This window comes from Metopolophium dirhodum, chromosome 6 (assembly GCF_019925205.1).
Source record: "Metopolophium dirhodum isolate CAU chromosome 6, ASM1992520v1, whole genome shotgun sequence".
Lineage (NCBI taxonomy): Eukaryota > Metazoa > Arthropoda > Insecta > Hemiptera > Aphididae > Metopolophium > Metopolophium dirhodum.
Window position 1 is genome coordinate 32,006,511 of NC_083565.1, and position 19,468 is coordinate 32,025,978.

Below are 19,468 nucleotides of genomic sequence, written 5' to 3' on the forward strand. Positions count from 1 at the left end.
AAAGACACATCAACATACAATCATACATCCAAATTGTAAACGAATAACTGTGTTATTGATATCGATAAAAATAAAAAAACTAATTTGAATAAAAAATTTAAAATGAATGAAAAAAATCTAAATCTAATTAAAAAACCGTCCAAATGCGAGTCGGACTCGCGCTCAAAGGGTTCCGTACCATCATCAGCTATAAACATGTTGGCAACACTGCTTATATTATATTATATTCTAGGATTTTTAGTATTAATTGTTGTAATAGCGGCAACAGAAATACATAATCGGTGAAAATTTCAACTTTCTAACTTCCATGGTTCATGAGATACAGTCTGGTGATAGACGGACGGACAGCGGAGCCTTAGTAATATAGGGACCCGCTTTACCGTACGGAATCCTAAAAGGATAGTTGAATAAAATAAATGTACATTTATTAAAAAAAAATCTATATTAAGTAAAATGTAATATAATATTAATTTAAATAAAAAAATAAATATTAAATAAATAGTAAATAAATATTGAATCCATTGTATATACAACATACATTAATATACCTAAGCTATGTTATGTTCAATATGCATAAGCTACACTGTAGGTTAAACTCCTATGGTACACTGTAAGTTACAACATACAGACATAACGGAATGTACCTAAAGACTAAACGATTAAAACTGCAGATTTGGTTCCAAAAATCAAAACAGCGAGGAGTGTCGTACAAATCAATACAAACGTGGTACAAGGAATGGTATAATAATATTTTTGAAAGCCTTAATATTAGGGGTGATAAGATATGAATCCCTGAGTAACTTCTAAATTGTAAAAGCGAGCCACAAGCATATTTTAAAATTATTAGCTTTATTTGATAACCAATTATAAAATTCTCGATCGAAACAGTTGGCCCGAAATTCCCAGCTTCAAAAGCTAATGGCGGCCGCCATAGTGACTTCCAAAGTTGCAAATGTTTGTTATAATAATTACCTTTCGTTTGATACCTACCCACTTTGAAGTTTCAGGTCTTTGAGAAAAAGCGAGACTACTTATAAGGAGTACTTTATACCGTAGGCGTACACAGCCTTAAATTTATGGTCAAACAATAATAGTGCCAAACTGCCATAACACTTCGACAGTGCTTTCATTTTTTTTCAACACATCAACATATAATCAATCATACATTAAAAAACGAATAAAATATGTGTTATTGATACCGATAAAAATAAAAAACTAATTTGAATAAAAAATGGCAACAGTAAAACTTCAAAAGTAAGAAACCACTTCTAGCGACCACCTTAATGACTTGCAAATTCTAAAACTGGACTTGCAAATACTTGCAAATGAAAAGCTATTGTTCGATACCATTTTCAAAGTTCTGGGACAACTTGGGTGGACCAACTTCCAAACTTTGAAAGCTCTTAGTGGCCGCCCGAGTGACTTGCAAATTCTAAAAATGAACTTGCAAATACTTGCTATTCATTAGCTTTCGTTTGATACCTATTTTGAAGTTCTGGGACAACTTGGGTGGGCCAAATTCTAAACTTTGAAAGCTCTTACTGGCCGCCCGGGTGACTTGCAAATTCTAAAACTGGACTTGCAAATACTTGCTAGTCATAAGCTTTCATTTGATACCTATTTGGAAGTTCTGAGACAACTTGGGTGGGCCAACTTCCAAACTTCAAAGCTCATAGCGGTCGTACGGGAAACTTGCAAATTCTAAAACCAGACTTGCAAATTCTTGCTAATCATAAGCTTTCGTTTGATGCTGATTTCAAAGTTCTAGGTCAAAGTAGGTGGGCCAACTTCACAAGTTCAAAAGTTTATAGCGGCCGCCTGATGGACTTGCAAATTCTAAAACCAGACTTGCAAATTCTGGGTAATCAGTAGCTTTCATTTGGTGCTGATTTTGAAGTTCTATGACAAAGTAGGTGGGCCAACTTCACAAGTTCAAAAGTTTATAGCGGCCGCCTGATGGACTTGCAAATTTCAAAAAGGGGCTTTCAGATACTTGCTAATCATTAGCTTTCGTTTGATACCGATTTTGAAGTTCTCGGTCAAAATGGGTGGGCTACGTGAAGTTGGCCCACCTTTTCAATTTTTGAATTCACGGTGAAAGTTTGGACTTGCAAATTCTAAAAATAGACTTGCAAATACTTGCAAATAACTTGCAAAATAATGGCATAGCTTTAAAAAAAATTGAAGTACTTAGGTGGGCCAACTTCACGAACGTCTAAGAATTGACAAGCGCATACCATCGTACCTCAACGAGTTAACAGTGCCATTCTAATTAACTTTAGAGAGTGTCATTAACTAGAGAATACGAGGGTAAGGCGTATAGTTGGTTTACCGCGTATTGTCTAATACGGGTGATACCACAGTTTATATCAATTAAAGTAAGTTAAAATTAACTTAACTTTTAACTTTCTAACACGTTTATGACCAGGCTTGATAAGCAATTACCACGGGTAATATACATGTATAAATGTAATTAATCGTATAAAAACATATTTTGATTATACCCATGTACTTATTCAAAATAAACAACAATTAAATATGGAACAATAAGGTATCAAGGGTCAATACTATAATTAGAACCCCCATTTCGGTATTCAGATCAATCTGCTTCCATCAGCTGAGTCGGATCTCAGCAGCACGCAGTCTGTTCATATTAGCCAAGCTGTCTCGTACAGTATCACACACACGACATACAGTCTTATTTCGCTACCAAAATTATACAGCGATTATTAATTTAAATTACTCATTCAAATATATTTTATATCTTGTTGTGAATTATTAAAATAACTTTTATCCATATCAAAATTGTGCTTACGTTATTTCGAGAAAACAAACATCACCAAATTCTCATCTTAAATTCCATCGTCGTTCAATCAAACAACATCAACCAGGTAAGAAATTATATTAATACATATTCACCCAATTTCAATAACAAAAAATGTGAGTAAGAGGATGTCGCTCTGCTGTACAGTAGGTTACAAGTGGGTCACTGTAATGGATGGTGTTAAATTTGAATTAAATGATATAATATCATTGTATAAGAAAAACGATTCTCAGCGAAAACGGTAAGTCAGCCTATGATATTACCAAGTATATTTGATGATATTATTGTGAATAAAGTAATTTATTTATAACCTATTTACGTGGATCCTTGTTTTAAGTTTTCTATCCTTAGCTACAAAAGTTGAACATTTTATACATTTTTAACTACAAAATAATTATTAAACTTTAAATTTGAAAAAAAATTGAGCCTATGTATTTTTAATATTTTTCAACTACTATTGTAACAATATATCAGGAGCCTTGCATTAAATTTTCACGCTTTTTTACACAACAAATAAAGTTTTATTGATATTTGTAGAAAAAAAAAACTAAAAAAATTAAATTCTGATAATACCCGTAAACAGCTCAAAAAGAGTCAAATTATTTTCAAAATTTTATCATGTATTGGTACCAGGTAAGAAATTATATAAGATTTGAACTTTATATGCTTATAAATAAAGACTGTGACTTCGGATTTTTAATATTTTTCAAATGTTCTTGTAACAATATAGTAGGAGCCTTGTATTAAATTTTCAAGCTTTTTTACCCAAAAAATAAAGTTTTATTGACATTCATAGAAAAATGACTAATACAATTGGAAACCAGAAAATGTTTCTAAACAGTTCAAAACAAATAAAAATATTTTGAAAATTTTATCGTATATAGAAAATGCAAATATAAACAACCAGTGAAAAATTCATGTATCTACGTTAATTTGTTTTAAAGTTACACCAAAAACTAAAATTCGATTTTGTCAAAAACCGATTTTGCGTAAAAATTCCCGTTTTTTTCATAATTTTTATTTGGTTTTTCCGGGTGGTTTTGAAAACTATTGAGAATTTTAAATGTTGACCTCCTAAAAGTACCAACTAAATTCGCTTTCCCGTCGAACAAGATACTGATGTTGAAAATCGAAGCATCATTTCGACTACTAATCATGTACACAGAAACAAAATTAAAAAATCACACATCATTGTAAAATCAATACATTTATCGCTCCGCTCAGAATCCAAAATATAATCAACAACAAATTAATAAAGTCACGCAGACTCAGGTGTATCAAAAAGTAATATAACCTACGTTTATACATCTATACTCAAGATCCCAATCAATCGTATTAAATATATGCTTTAATTAATAATAAAATATAGGATAAAGAAAGTCGAAATTCCAAATCCCTTTAATTACCTATTATTTATAGCTGAACCCGCGCACTTCGTTGCCCGTTAAATGTACTAACTCTATATGACTCAAACTGTGTTCAATTCGTTTTTAATATTCGGTGTATGGTGTTCAAAATTAATCTTAACTTTTCCGTTGCCCAGAATAAAAATTCTGATTCGCAGCAGTATACCTGCGGTAGATCGCGGACACCATGCTGTTTGCACGTAAGTGTTTGATTTAACTCTAAAGTATAAAAGTTATACCAAGTTTGTCGTATTCTACCTATGGTGGATTACTATAATCAATTAATACAAAATCCTAACCTAATCATACCAAAATCAGATTAATAAAAAAAAAACCAAATTTAACCATTTTTAAATTAGCTTATCTTTTTCCCAGAAGTCTAATCTACACAATACACACAAACATTCAATTATATATTATATAATATATATACATATTATATTGACAAAAAATAATAATACAAATCAACAAACATGCCCGAACCAATAGCAAGAAATATACAATACACAATTATTATCTTAATCTGCAACTAAATGTTTTATTATTTAGTTTATTTTTTTCTGGACAGTTGGTGCCACTGTTGTTGTTTTTTCATCCATATTTCCTACTTTTCCGGTTAAGTTTTCTAAAATTTTATTACATAAGAACCTTCTCCTGACAATTACGAACACCACAAAAAAAGAATTAGCAAAATCGGTCCAGCCGTTCACGCGTGATGCGATGACCAAGGAAATCTGGATTCATTTTTATATATAGAGATTAAAATAGCTAACTATACCACGTCAGTTAATATACAGTTATTATAAGGTGTAGTTTTATCAATAACAACATGCTTATTTTTAATTCATCACATTATAATATTATTTTATGTAGATAAACTGTACACCGTATGATCTGTAATAAGACACTAGGAGATTTATATTTACTTTTTTTTAATACAAAATAAAACAACATTAATTAAAATAGTAAGTTACAATTTTTTATTGGTCAATACAAAAGTTAAATATTAATAATAGAATAATCAATTATCTATTTTACACTGTTCTGTGTATTATTTAAAATTAATATACAAGTTAATACTTCAAATAAATGCAAAAATAATTGAAATAGTGGAAAATGACAAAAATCCATTATGATCATAACATTTAAAATATATAATATTATTGTAATAGTAAATTATAATATATAGATACACGTCACGGCCGTGTAGATAAATATTGTTTTTGTTTGTACATATTAATTATAGGAACAAAACACCCAAAAATATAATATATTGGCATTCAGAATTAGAATCTTGTTGTCGATGTAGTGAAACCATACAATTGCAATTAATTTAACTTTAGCAAAACATGCTTGATATCATGTAGCATGGCCATTGGCGTTTCTTCCGGAACTATCAACCTGATGCGTCCATTTTCCAGCAACACAGCCAACTGCTCACTGTCAAACAAATGAATGTCACCATCCAATCCGAAATATAATCCGAATATATATTATTTATTTATTAAATACAAACGGTTGTAAGTATTATACACATAGAAAATAATTTTAAATAAAAAATTATTCAGTATTCTATATATCAAATAAGTTTAAATAGTAGTTTTTTGTGTTAATATTACTTTAAATTCAATTGAATAACATACAGACCCGTTATACTTATTGCTATATTGCAATTGATCAAATAAAAAATGTTAAAACAATTGTAAGAAGTTGAAAAATATTGAACAACTATTAAGTTTTAAAAAAAAATAACTATATTACCAAGCATAAATACTGTAGGTACACACATTTAGTAGACAGAAAAACTACAGAAATTGAAATAAATCATCAGCCTAGAGAAACTAATATCTTTTAATATGGACAGTTGCATTTAAATACAAAACATAGACAATAAAATTTTTTTATTATTAATTTAAAGTTCAATCCATAATATCTTATGTTTATTAAATGGTCGTTATCAACTTATTTACTTATCTTTGTTATACAAAATTGTCTGAAGTCCATGCTATTTTTTTGGATAAATGTATATTTGTTTTTAAATATAAAGGTATCAAGATTTTATATTATATAAAGGTATGAAAAATAATATTATTTTATTCTAGCCCCCAATAACTTCAGCCAATCTTAAAATATTAAACATAATTTACTATGTATGCAGGACTAGATGTCACGGGCACACTTCCGTCGTGGTATTCTCGTCAATTCCCGTTCATAAGGAAGAGAATTCTCCTGCACAGTTGGAGGAACAGGGGTGGACAGTGTGGAAGTTAGGTCAATGATCTCTGTGGCCGGAACAATTACAATCGGCTCAACATTTCTCAATGTGTTGAGTTGTTGTATCTGTTGTAGCGTTGGAGGTTCAATGTTGGAGTATGAAACAGTATTACTATAAGCAAAAATAATTTTTTGTTTTTAGGCATTTATAAATTTGATTATTTATATTATTTTGATTACACTTACCCAATTACTGGTGCTGTATTACTTGCACAGACTAAAGGCGGTGATGGTACAATATGACCGGTATTTTTTATCAAACTGCTGCATTGAGACATTGTTGAACCCTGAAAATCCAATAAAAATAAATTAAAAAAACTGTTGATTTATTAATATTATATATTATAGCTCACAACGTAATATTAATAGTAGTAAAAAAAAAACCGACCATTGAATTCAAACACTTTATTATTATCCTACATATATTAAGAGAGCGTGATACCCGCATGTGTTGTCTCCGTCTTACAAGTGCGTAACATAGCACATTTTACGCTCAGCAGAACACGCGTAGCTCCGTTAGCTTAAAAATTAAACCGAATTCACCTCTTATAAAATCTAAAGGTAAGATTATTATCTTGGCAACCTCATGAGCTTTTTAATATATTTTAATTTAAAAGCAAGTTATGTGTATTTTAAGATATTCAAACAATTTAAAATTTTATAATACTCATAACTCACATTAAAATTAAAATATATTAAAAAGCCCATAAGGTTGCCTAAATAATAATCTTACCTTTAGATTTTATAAGAGGTCAATTCGGTTTAATTTTTAAACTAACGGAGCTATGCGTGTTCTGCTGAGCGTAAAATTTGTTATGTTACGCACTTTTAAGACGGAGACAACACATGCGGGTATCACGTCCTCTTAACAGCTGGAATCGTAATTTTAAAACAGTAAAATTTCAACTCAAATAAAATTTAATAAGTATAACTTATTTTGTTGTAATTCAAAAACGAATAACCGTAAACACATGAAATGTGAACTAAATGTTTATCTTGTAATTTTCTATACTTGAAGACATTTAGAAATATTTTGATACGTTTTGAGCTGTTTGAAACTTTCAATTGTTTTAGTTTTTTTTTTCTATAAATGTCAATACAATTATTTTATTCGTGGTGCCAAAAAGTTAGACAATTTAATACAGGGCTCCTAACACATTGTTAAAAAATCTGTTTAAAAATATTAAAAATACATAACTTTTTTTATAATCATTTAAAGTTGACATTTTGACAACATTTATCAAATTGACAATTTGTAAATTATTGTGTTGTTAAAAATGTACACGATGTTCAATGTGTATAAGGTATAACTAAGAATTGAAAATGTAAGACAAAGTTCCCCGTGTAGTTAAAACTGTAACCGAAAAATCTAAAAATGATAAATTATCACCATTTGCCACTCGCTATTGTCGGAGCATACGCCTCCTGCCACTGCTTTAGTCCCTGAGATTTGTCGACTGAATTTAGTTAATTAGTAAAGTAATTAAATAGCAAGTACCTATGAGACTGTATGTCTATTGTATGTAATTCTGTATACCTACTATTTAGTATTTTTACTATACCTATAATAATGTCAAGTTGTATTCTTAACCTAACAAATGTACCCCTCTAGTGAGTATTTATTAGTATATTTTAATAGTTAATGCTAATAATAATTATAACCATAAAATAAATGATACATTTGAAGACAATGGGAAAAAAAAGTAGCAATATTTTAAAGTACAAAAATATAAAAAAAATTTAATATACTATTACATAATTCATACCATTTGGTTTGCTGGTGTGGTCAAAGTATGGGAAATAGTATTTTCACCAGGTTCTATTTCAGTGAGCGTTCTGGTCCAGGCATGGGTAGAAGAGTTATTCTGTTTAACTAGGAGATGTGAATTATGCCTATTGCTTGGCCAATAATCCTCAAAAATTGTTTCTCTTGGAAAATAGTTTTTGATATTGTCAAGACTGCTCACTGTACAAGAGTTACTAGCAAACAAATTATTTCTGATACCCTGGACTTTACAACAGAACTTGAGATAGGCCAAGTTCCAGTTATCTATATCTATAATATCATGTCTTAGGTTTTCTATTTCGGCTGTGCCTTCAAAGCAGAATAGTGGAACATATGTTCTGCTATCTTTAACACAATAAGGCACATAACTTTCAGAGTTAATAAGTATAAAACCACATTTATTTTTTCGGTCTGGAGTATTTTTGCCCAGTAATTGTTCATAACATATTTCTATGAAGGTATAATATTCACAAACATCATCTAAATGGATGATATAATCTTTTCCTGCGAAAAACATTTCTTCCCCGTATTTACAGTCAGAATGTTCTCTATTAATCTCATTTAATAACAAAGCTTCATTTTCAGTTATAAAATGACTTTTTACTAATGTGCATTTATAAATATCTGCGTGTAAATTTTTGTTGTGTAGCTGATTTGAAGCCATCCGTACAGATACAAATTTTAAATGTTCACCATTTATTACTCTTATGATATAGGGTACGTTGTACCCTTTTATTAATTTCCAGGAAAACTTTCCTAATTACATAAAAGAACATAAAATATAGTGTTTTCATAGGAAATTTCAAAATATGAATTAATTCCTGATTACTTACCTCTTAAACTTTCTTTATCTTCAGAATCTTTAAGTAATACTTGTTTTTGATTAGTTTTGAGTATATTGTTTAACGTACTTATCTCTGTAATTTAATTATAATATTATGTTTTAATATAATTAAATAATAGGTAATATAAATAATAAAAAAAAATAATATATTTTTCAAAAATAATTTATGAATTTTAAATGTAAAAATGTTGAATAATTAAAAAGACAAGAACATTTTTCTAGGTTTTTTTTTATATATATACTTTTGCTAAAATATCTAAAAATATAATACAAAATAATTATTATCGTTTACAGATAATTTTCCATGTTGGGCTGAGCCTAGTCTTTTAAGCTACACGGTGGCTACTTTGTCTATCCAGAATAGAAAATATATTTAGGTGGTGGGTACTGCCTGATGAGAAGGGCCAATAAAAACAGGGTGTGATACGTATCACAATTGATTTTTTTAGAGTTGAATAACATTTTACAGCTACTGTAATTTATTTATAACTAAATAAAGTTTAATTAAAAAATCAATATTTTACAGTATTACTGTCATAAACTGTTTTTAATTGGTCTGTTAGTAATTAATAACTAAAGTAATTCTAAAAATAATTTTAGGCTACAGCTTATAAACATATTAACGATTTTTATACAAATTATATAAAAACTTTGAAACTTACTAATGCAAAATAATGGATACAATACAAACAAATAACAGAATTAACTCACTTTCATTATATTACCAAATAGCTATAAAAAAAATTTGTTCAATTTATTTATTAAAAAAAAAAGCTATTGAATCTATCATAAATATTAATTAACCATTAACAATAATTTTTTTTAATATTAGTTATGGTGATTGCACAGAACTGTTATAAATAAAAACGCTATAAAACTTAATTTCAACCATCATTAATAAATAGTTTATTAACTATACATTTATATGTGTATTGGTGACAGGACTTTGCTATCACCTAAACCATATATCATAGCCCAATTCCCACAATAGTAGTTATTGTGTTATACCTAGCGTGATAGCCATTAGCTATTAAACTAGTTTTTAGGTACAATTGAATTACAAAAACGTATACTGGTGAAAGGAATATTATGGAAGGTTATCATTTTTGATAATAGAACATGTTTTTTTTTTTACACTATTTACCAGTATAGAAATAGTTGCAACCACTTAGAATTCAAAAATATTTATTAATTCTGCTTTAAATATTTGTTTTTGTCATAATCAAATCCATATAAACAAGACAGCTAATATTCACTTATTATTGTTACCTAATTATTTATTTTTGCTTCAAAATTGTAGGTGCTTACTAGAACATTTTCTAGTGTATAGTTTAAGATGGTGTGAATAGAGTTTATTTTAGGTACCTACAAGTACTACTAAACACAATATTTAAAACTAGATGGAATTCTAGATATAGTACCATGACTATTATTGTGTGAAAAGAACAAAAAAAAAAAAATAAAAAATAGATATAGTATTATTGTATGTTATATAACTTCCCTCATTAAATTTTACTTATAATAATTAATACAAACAATCTTTTAAAAAATATACAATGACCTTAAGTTCTTGTCACACAATAATTTAAGGTCATTGTATATTTTTTAAAAGATTGTTTGTATTAATTATTATAAGTAAAATTTAATGAGGGAAGTTATATAACATACAATAATACTACATCTATTTTTTAAAAGATTGTTTGTATTAATTATTATAAGTAAAATTTAATGAGGGAAGTTATATAACATACTATATCTATTTTTGACCATATTCTTTTTTTTTTTTTTTTTTAATGAGCAACTATTAGACTAATACTTATTCATGTAATTGTCAATGTATATAAGTATAGATTTAGTAATTACCTTCTCTCGGTGTAGATGGTGTGGATTCCCAATCGTCTTCTTCCGTCCATTCAGTGTTTGGTATACCATCTATTAGGCAGTACTTTTTTTTAGTGATTTCATCTTCACAATCCATTTTATTAGATGTATCATCTACAGAACAAGAGTTCTCGATAGGCATAGCCTTATCGATTGTGGTGACATTTAACTGATTAACTTCTACATCATTTGAAACTTTCTCTTTGCCATTAGTATTCTCCTCAACAATTGTACGGTCTTCTGTTTCAATATTTTCAACTAATGGAATATCAACGCCATTAGTAACTATGCCATTATAATATAGACTATCAGTCCCCAACAAACCTTCTATTAGTTGAGATCTACATTCACTTAACTGAGATACACCAATAACATTGTTATCTTCAGTCAATATATTTGCATCGGAATTATTTATACTACTCGAAATGCAACTCGATGAATTTTCAAAATTGTTTACTTGGTCTAAAGTATTAACTGCACTCGTTGTTTCTACAACTTCTTCATTAATTGAAGATTGTGTAACATTACTAGACAATTGTACCTTATTGTCCTTGCTTGTATTGAGTTCATCATTTTCATCACGGTGGTCACAATCATTCAATAACTTTTCCTGCCGTTTTTGTTTTTTAACCCCTGATTTAGTCTTTAAATTCTTTCGTTTATTATTATGGATTAAGGCAATATGCCGTTCTAAGCGAACATGGCGACTAGTTGTGAAGTTACAGGCAACTTCTGATTGGCAACTATAAATAGTTGATGATGTTGGTTCATTATATGTCTTATCAACTTTTGATTGAGTTGATTTTCTTGGTTTGGAAACAGGTTTAGGTACTAATAATGATTTTTTTTTAATTTTTTTCTTCTTAGACTTTTTTGTTAATGTCTGAGAGAATTGTTTGATGACCGACTTCACTATTTTTTGTTTTTCCTCTAAATTTTCAAAAATACACACATCACCTCCAAAAAGACTTTCCATTGATATTATCACTTTCTTAAAATTATTCATATCCTCGTCAGTTTTACTAACTCTTTTTTTTTGTTTTTTTAATGATGCTGTAAAATATATGGAAACAATGTAAGAAAATAAATATTGTTATAAGTACCAGGGTTATATATAATACAGTTAAGTATAAAACAGGTATTACCTATACACGCAGCATTTTTACACTTTTTACACTGTATAAATTTATAATTATTTATTATCATTACTGCCTTGAACAGAAACTATCAAGTATAATAATTAATATCAATCAGTGGTAACCACGGACATTTAATTATATCTTAATTTATCAGTTTATCTTTATTAAAATGTACAGGATTATTTATAAAATATAATAATAAATAAGTATTTAATTTGTTTTATAAACAATTTAAAGAAAATATAAATTTATTAAGATAAATTTTTTTTATGTAGTAATTTATTTATCAAATTAATCTTTTGGATTTTTGATGCGTTAGATGCGTCATTTGTTAGTTTGATTTTTTTTTTTTTTTATCTATTTTCTTATTTAACTGAAATATATGTAAAGAGTAAACACTTTATCTCATATATTAATACAGAATTAAAAATGCCAATACAATATATAAGAGGTACTTATTACATAAAAAAAGTTGTAAACGAAGTAAATGGACATTAATTAAAAATTAAAATCAATTTAGTTTCTAACGAACATTGAATAATAAATAATAATAATAATAATAAATTTTATAAATTTCAAAGAATAAAAATGTACACATACATTTAAGTTGTTATACAGTTGTATACGTAGTGTATTATACATGTAACATATATAACAGTTTATATGCGTGTATTATCAACCCAGGCAGGTACATATTATACTAATTCAAAAATTAATACTTACAGAGTCCTTTTTCAATAAAATCTATTTTGCGATCACACATGTACAGGAATATTTGATCATTTATGCCAACAACTTCACTATTAAAAGCATTAAAAATTAATGTCATAAAAGAACAAAATGTATTGTTAAATGTTAACTTACTATTTGTTCTCTTGTTCAAATTTAACAATAGCAATATGTTCAACATTGTTCACAAGATCTAATTCTTGTGGTGTCGTAAGGGGATCAACAACTATACCCGGCCACCAAATACGATGGAGCTTTTTTACCCAAACTCCAGTACCAAATGCGTAAGTGGGAGTTTCTTTAGTCTTCGGTACACTCATTTTTGCAACGTTGGTATTTAATAATCACCTATAAAAAGTATAAAATAACAATTTATTTAACTAGTGAAATAATATTTAGTGTTGAAGTTTAACAAACCACAAATGTTAAACAAATTCAAAAGGATAAAATAATATAAAAAGTGAAATAAAAAAGGGTTCAATTTAAGGGACCAGCTCAATTGAATATTTAGACAATATACAATTTTATCACCACCACCCACAGCATTGTTGTTAGTCGTAAATTATTATTAACGCGAATATGGTTGTATACAGGCAGGGCTATGGAGAGGGAAACCCGCCATTAAAATAATTTAAAGTAAATAAATCCTTAGTTAATGATCAATCTTATAATTAACAAAGTCGCCCCTAACAATGTTAGATATCCTCATCGCCATTTATAAAACTAATACAAGCCTTAACTCAATATTAACGTCAATACATTCAGTCCCAATGTACTGAAATTATTCATACATATATACATACATACATACATACATACATACTTTTCCCGAATGAAGTGGTATCGTACGTCCATGTGTGTTGTGCTTTTATGAAATTCCAGATTCTTAACTAAACGTATAGCACTCTGATTATCAATGTATAATACCGGTTGCTTATCACCTGTTTTTGATAATCTTATTATCAACCGCGTAATCCACATGATCCCTTTGAGTCCAAGGTTGCCAGATTAGGCGGTTTCTCGCAATTTGGGCTATCTCGGAAGGCCAAATGGCGGTGATAAATTGTATTTGGTGGTTTACCTCAAATTGGGCGGTTCAACAAATTATTTTTGGCATTTTTAGGCTTTCTTTTATATTTTTATTTTTTAGGAGCTTAGTTTCAAAATAATTGACATAAAATAACAAACTTTTTATAATTTCAATATGGTAGTACCTATACAATTTGAAAATTAAAATTATTTTCTCACAAAGTTATAACAAACATTTTACTTCAGAACACTACGGGCTACGATGTGTGTCATTGAAACAAATTTGACAAACATACCTATTGCACAATAAGCACATAGTTCTAACTTTTAAGGACGTTGTTGAAAAAAAAAATTGAATTTCTCCAATACATTTCTATTTCTGGCATTTGCACTTAACCCATCCATAAAACAAGGTCTAGCCAATTTTGTATTTCTTTAACTGTTGTTGGAATCCATTTTGACAAGCGACTAAATTGTGATATTGGGGTTAAGTTAATTTTTTGTTGTGCATAATTATTAGTTTCTTCAACAATTTTTATAATTATTGCGTCACTGACAATTATTTTGAAAAAACCGAAAGATGTACCATCCAATAATACATCGAATAAATCAGGATTAATACCGACTATATCAGATTTTGGATTGAATAGATAATTGTTAATATCATTATCATCTGGAAGCCAAGTTCTCACTGGAGTTTTCGAAGATGTAGACAAATGTGTTTTTCTCGGACGTCCTGGTTCACGGCCTGTCGATATTGGTAAATTATTACTAATTTTTTTAAATGGCGATGCACCATCTAAATCTGATTCACTTGTTTCTGACACAAGGGTAGTTTGGCTATCGCTATCATTCTCTTTGTTACATACAGTAAAATCAGGATCATTATTTGGTAGAGTCTGCGGGAATAACGATACCGCCTCGCTTTGTAGAATCAACCAAATTTCATGATTTTTTTTTAATTGCTAGGGAAATATTCTACAGCCTGCATTGATCTCTGTTTTTCAATATTTTATTCTCAAACTTTAAAATATGTTTAAAAAAATACAAAATAAAAAGCATTTTTTACAAATTATTAATACAATTATTTGAAATATAATACAAAATCGACGTGGGCTGTAGGAAGTTTTCTTTTTTCATATAAAAAAATAGTCACCAAAATCCGACAAATCTATAAAACCTGAGAGTAATTCCCGTGAAGAATTTTTTTTCGATATAATACACCCTATCAACCCCCCCCCCCCACCCCCACCCTAAATAGGTATCGGGTAGTAGATTAGTGGAAAATTATTATAATTGAGGTGGCAGCTAAAATATAAAATTAAATTTTCAAATTAAAACAGAGACCATTAACACAAAATCGTTAATTTATATAATTATATTAGATTATACTGGGAAAATGTTGTAATTACATAAATTATTAATATAATTACATTTTCTGGTGCGAATACGAGGAGCAAAATTATCCCGTGAAGGGCGCACATGAATTGCATACCAAAACAGGTAAACGAACCTTTTTGAACGAATTGCGTCCGGGACACAATTCATGTTACCTTTTTATCTATAGTTGAGTGGTTCCTAAAGTGATGTTGAAATAATAAAAATATTATATAAAAAATTTAAACTGTAAAAATATAATATCATAATATAAATCGTCATATTCACATATTAAAAAAAAAAAATTAAATTGTAAAAATATAATATCATAAATCCCCATGGTTATATAAAAAATGAAAGTGTGAAAACATAATATCATAATACAAATCGTCATATCCACGTACCTATTTAATAACAAATTTAAATTGTAAAAATATAATATTATAGGTAGTATAAATCATAAGTCATAAACACATATTATTTAAATTTTTTCTGTAGGTATTTATATTTATAACTGTGGTGTTGTACGATGTACGATGTTATCTTATGCATCTCTAATTGTCTCGCATGTAATCCATATTTACATATTGATTGGAAAGTCTTTTTTTATATTTTTTTAAAAATATCTATAAAAGTACAAACCATTAAAAGCTAGTTTTCATATAATAATATTATGTTTATATTAAATATTTAATTTATTTATTTATTATTATTTTTGTCAAAAAATATTATCAAAACTAAAAATAAAATTTGGAAGCTAGGTACTAAAAAAGTTGTTAAGTGGAAAAGTAACACGAAATTCATCCGGGACGCAATTCGTTCAAAAAGGTGTGCACCACCCGTGAAGTAGCACCACAATATATATCCCCCCCAAAAAATGTATAATGTAACGCGTTCTTCTGCTAAGTTACTTCTAATTAATAATTAACGTAGTTACTCTTGCGTTACTCAAAAATAATAATAACAAAGTTACCATAACGTTACGGAAAAGTGTAACTACGTTACAGTAACGAGTAACGCACGTTACGTTACTACCCAACACTGGGTACATAATATATGTATGTGATAATTATATAATAGGTACGCTGTCTAATACGAATATACGAATCCCAATTGCCAAGGTCATCAGCGAAAACGTTCGTCGTTCACAATTAAATTATTGATATAATAAATACGCTATTATATTTTATTAAAAGGAGTATAGTATAATATATATTACTGTCAATCCACAAATATCATCGCTAAACTTGACCGGTTTAAAATTATCCCGCATCGGGATAGTGAACCATGTAAACGATATGGTCCAAATTTCCCGGTGCATTATTTTTCACACAGGTTTAATCTAGCGAATTTGTAGAATATGTGTATAATGCCCTGAGCCTATCACATCTGCCTCCCCGAAGACTGTCATTCAAACGTTAAATCCAAACGAGATAAGATTAAAGGCGGGTTTCCACCAAGGTTTATAGATAATATATATAGGTAATCCTTGGGTTTCCACTATGCACGTACGCGTATACGTGCAGACAAATCCATTGCTGTGATTGATTGGTTAGGTTAAGTTACCATACGATTAACCACGATACCGGGTTGTTGGCAGTGTTCGGACTTATCAAGATAATTTATCATATTTTATCTTATCTAGATAAATAGTTATAAGGTATCTATAAACGTTCATCTTAGACAATTTTCTTACTAATCTAAATAAATTCATCTAGATACATTTTTTATTGATAAAAATCGCAAATTTGTACAAACGCATTTTAAATATTTATAAAAATGTCAAACCAAATTTATGGTTTATAAATAATGTAATTATTTTTATTTATATAATTATAATTATTATGTTCCTAGTGCCCAACTAAAGTTTACCTAAATTTAAAACCCATTTAAAAAATATTGTATCTTTTTTTTATCTAGATGAATAAATATTCATCTTTATCTTTATCTAGAAAAATATGAGGTAAGTTATATTTTATATCTATCTAGATACATTTGAGTTCCATTATCTTTATCTAGATAAAAAAATACTTATCTAATCCGAACACTGGTTGTTGGACATAGCTGAACATTTTTCGTGTACACGGAAAACGTGTATAGTGGAAACCCGCCTTAACAATATAATATTAATATAATATGCCGGGGGCTGGAAACAGTGGAAACGCTCTGTTTCTAAGGAGTTTAAACAACAGGCAATTAGTTTATCAGCTGATTCGGGCATGTACCAGCTGCCCCCAAATGTACCTTTTTTATACCAATTCCCCCCCCCCCCCAACTACCTAGAGCAAAATGTACCAGTTACCCTCAACTAAATGTACCAGTTTCCCCAACCGAATGTACCAGTTGCCCTCATATGTTAATATATACACGATTACAATATATAGCCCGTAAAATAGGGGAGGTAAATATACAAATAATAAATACAATTATTTATAAAAATAATGTAAAATAGTATAAAAGGATAGAATCAAATTTTGATATTTGCAATTATATATGATATTGTATTTTGTAATAAATAATAAATATATTATACAAATAATATGGATAAAATGAAAATTGTATTAATAATAACAGCCTACTAATTGGTGCAAAGCGAGGATTTTACTAAAACGCGTAAATTTGGGCGCGTCTAAGTGGATAGCCGTTTTATCGCGTGGGTAACGAGTAACGACAATTTATTATATTAGGCTTTATCGGAATACGCTAATTATTATCATTTATTAAACCTATCTTTATTAGTATTTTTATGGTTGTTAGAAATTATTATATGATACGATGTATACCTACGTCTTTCATAGGTACATTTTAGTAGACGAAAAGCACTGACGTTGTTAACACGATGGAAAATATTACGCGAGTGTATAGTGAAAAGGGCAAGGTTTTGTTAGTTTTAAATAATTATACTTTTTATAAAGATCGCATTACACAAGTGGGTGTGAAATGGTGATGTACATTAAAGTCGTTACGTCAAAGCTGTTGGTGAGTGAAGATGAAACGGTGCTTTTAAAATTGGTTATCGAACACAAACACAATTTTTTTGTTGTCAAATTATAACATTGATTGCCACATAGTTATAATATTTATTATTTTATTGTGTTCATATTATTTTGTTAGTAATTATTACAAAATACAACATTGTAATATTAATATACAATATTAAGTAGGTATATAATATAATTCCAAGCATATGAATTTTGTTCTTTCATTTTATACCATTTTACTATATTTTTATAATTAATTTTATTTATTATTTGTATATTTACCTATTTTACAGGCTACATATTGTAATCGTGTATATAATATTAAGGGCAACTGGTACATTCGGTTGGGGGCAACTGGTACATTTGGTCGAGGGCAACTGGTCACCACCACCCGTTGATTCACGTAGTGCTGTTGTATGAGTAGTAAATAAACATTTGTGTTAGTGTCCAGTGCGCCACCAGTAGGTACCACCCGCATTATTCGTTATAATTTCCTGGAAACAACTGGCAGTTCGCACACGCATGCACAAGTCATTGCATTTGATGAAATAATATATTATATTTTTGTTCCAACGAGAAACTAATATTAATCAATCTACACCTAAAAGCCTGACAATAATACGTCAACTCAAAATTATCGGATTTCAATTCTGTAAAAACATTCGAGTTGATCGACCTTTTTTCTAGGTTATCGTGGTAGTCGATTTTAGAATAACAGTTTGACTTTCTTAAAAAACACACCAAAGTAAATAAAAATAATGTAAAAACTAAACTAAGATTTAAGAACAATTTTTAAATAAATATCAAATATCGATTTCCACAACAACCTAGAAAAAGGTCGATCAACTAAAATCATTTTACAGAATTGAAATCTGATTATTTTAAGCATGCGTATTCCTGTCAGGCCTTTAGGTCTAAAACGTGAAATATATACGGTGCTTCCAATCCCCTTAAATATTAATGTTATTATATAAATAAAACAATCATACCTGAGTGTTGCGTGTGCAATGAAATTTAAACAACAGTCGACTTCGCAAAAAAACTGACCTAACCGGTTTTCGTTTGGCATCCAGTGACTTAATTCGTGGTCGGAACCGCGGTTGTATATCTTGGTTAACAGTAGTCGGAACCTAGGAAACGAGCCAATAAACGAACATGTAATAACTCAGCACCGTCCTTGTTCAGCCGCATTCAGGAA

General features: G+C 28.9%; 1 protein-coding gene across 3 annotated transcripts; it reads right to left on the minus strand.

Annotated features, from left to right (window-relative positions):
• Positions 1–5,222: 5,222 nt before the first annotated feature.
• LOC132946896 (uncharacterized) lies at positions 5,223–19,453 on the minus strand. 3 transcript variants are annotated; one of them, XM_061017010.1, is made up of 10 exons: positions 19,260–19,453; positions 13,019–13,231; positions 12,878–12,954; positions 11,340–12,068; positions 10,998–11,273; positions 9,124–9,207; positions 8,271–9,046; positions 6,691–6,791; positions 6,378–6,616; positions 5,223–5,670 (listed from the first exon to the last, which is right to left on the minus strand). In XM_061017010.1, exons 2-9 carry the CDS (start codon positions 13,201–13,203, stop codon positions 6,391–6,393), a joined length of 2,454 nt encoding a protein of 817 aa, XP_060872993.1. In that variant the 5' UTR covers positions 13,204–13,231; positions 19,260–19,453; the 3' UTR covers positions 5,223–5,670; positions 6,378–6,390. The 3 variants fall into 3 exon arrangements, with proteins under 3 accessions (XP_060872993.1, XP_060872991.1, XP_060872992.1); XM_061017008.1 differs by having other exon boundaries at positions 10,998–12,068; XM_061017009.1 differs by lacking the exon at positions 19,260–19,453 and adding an exon at positions 13,707–14,391 and having other exon boundaries at positions 10,998–12,068.
• Between the last annotated feature and the right edge of the window lie 15 nt (positions 19,454–19,468).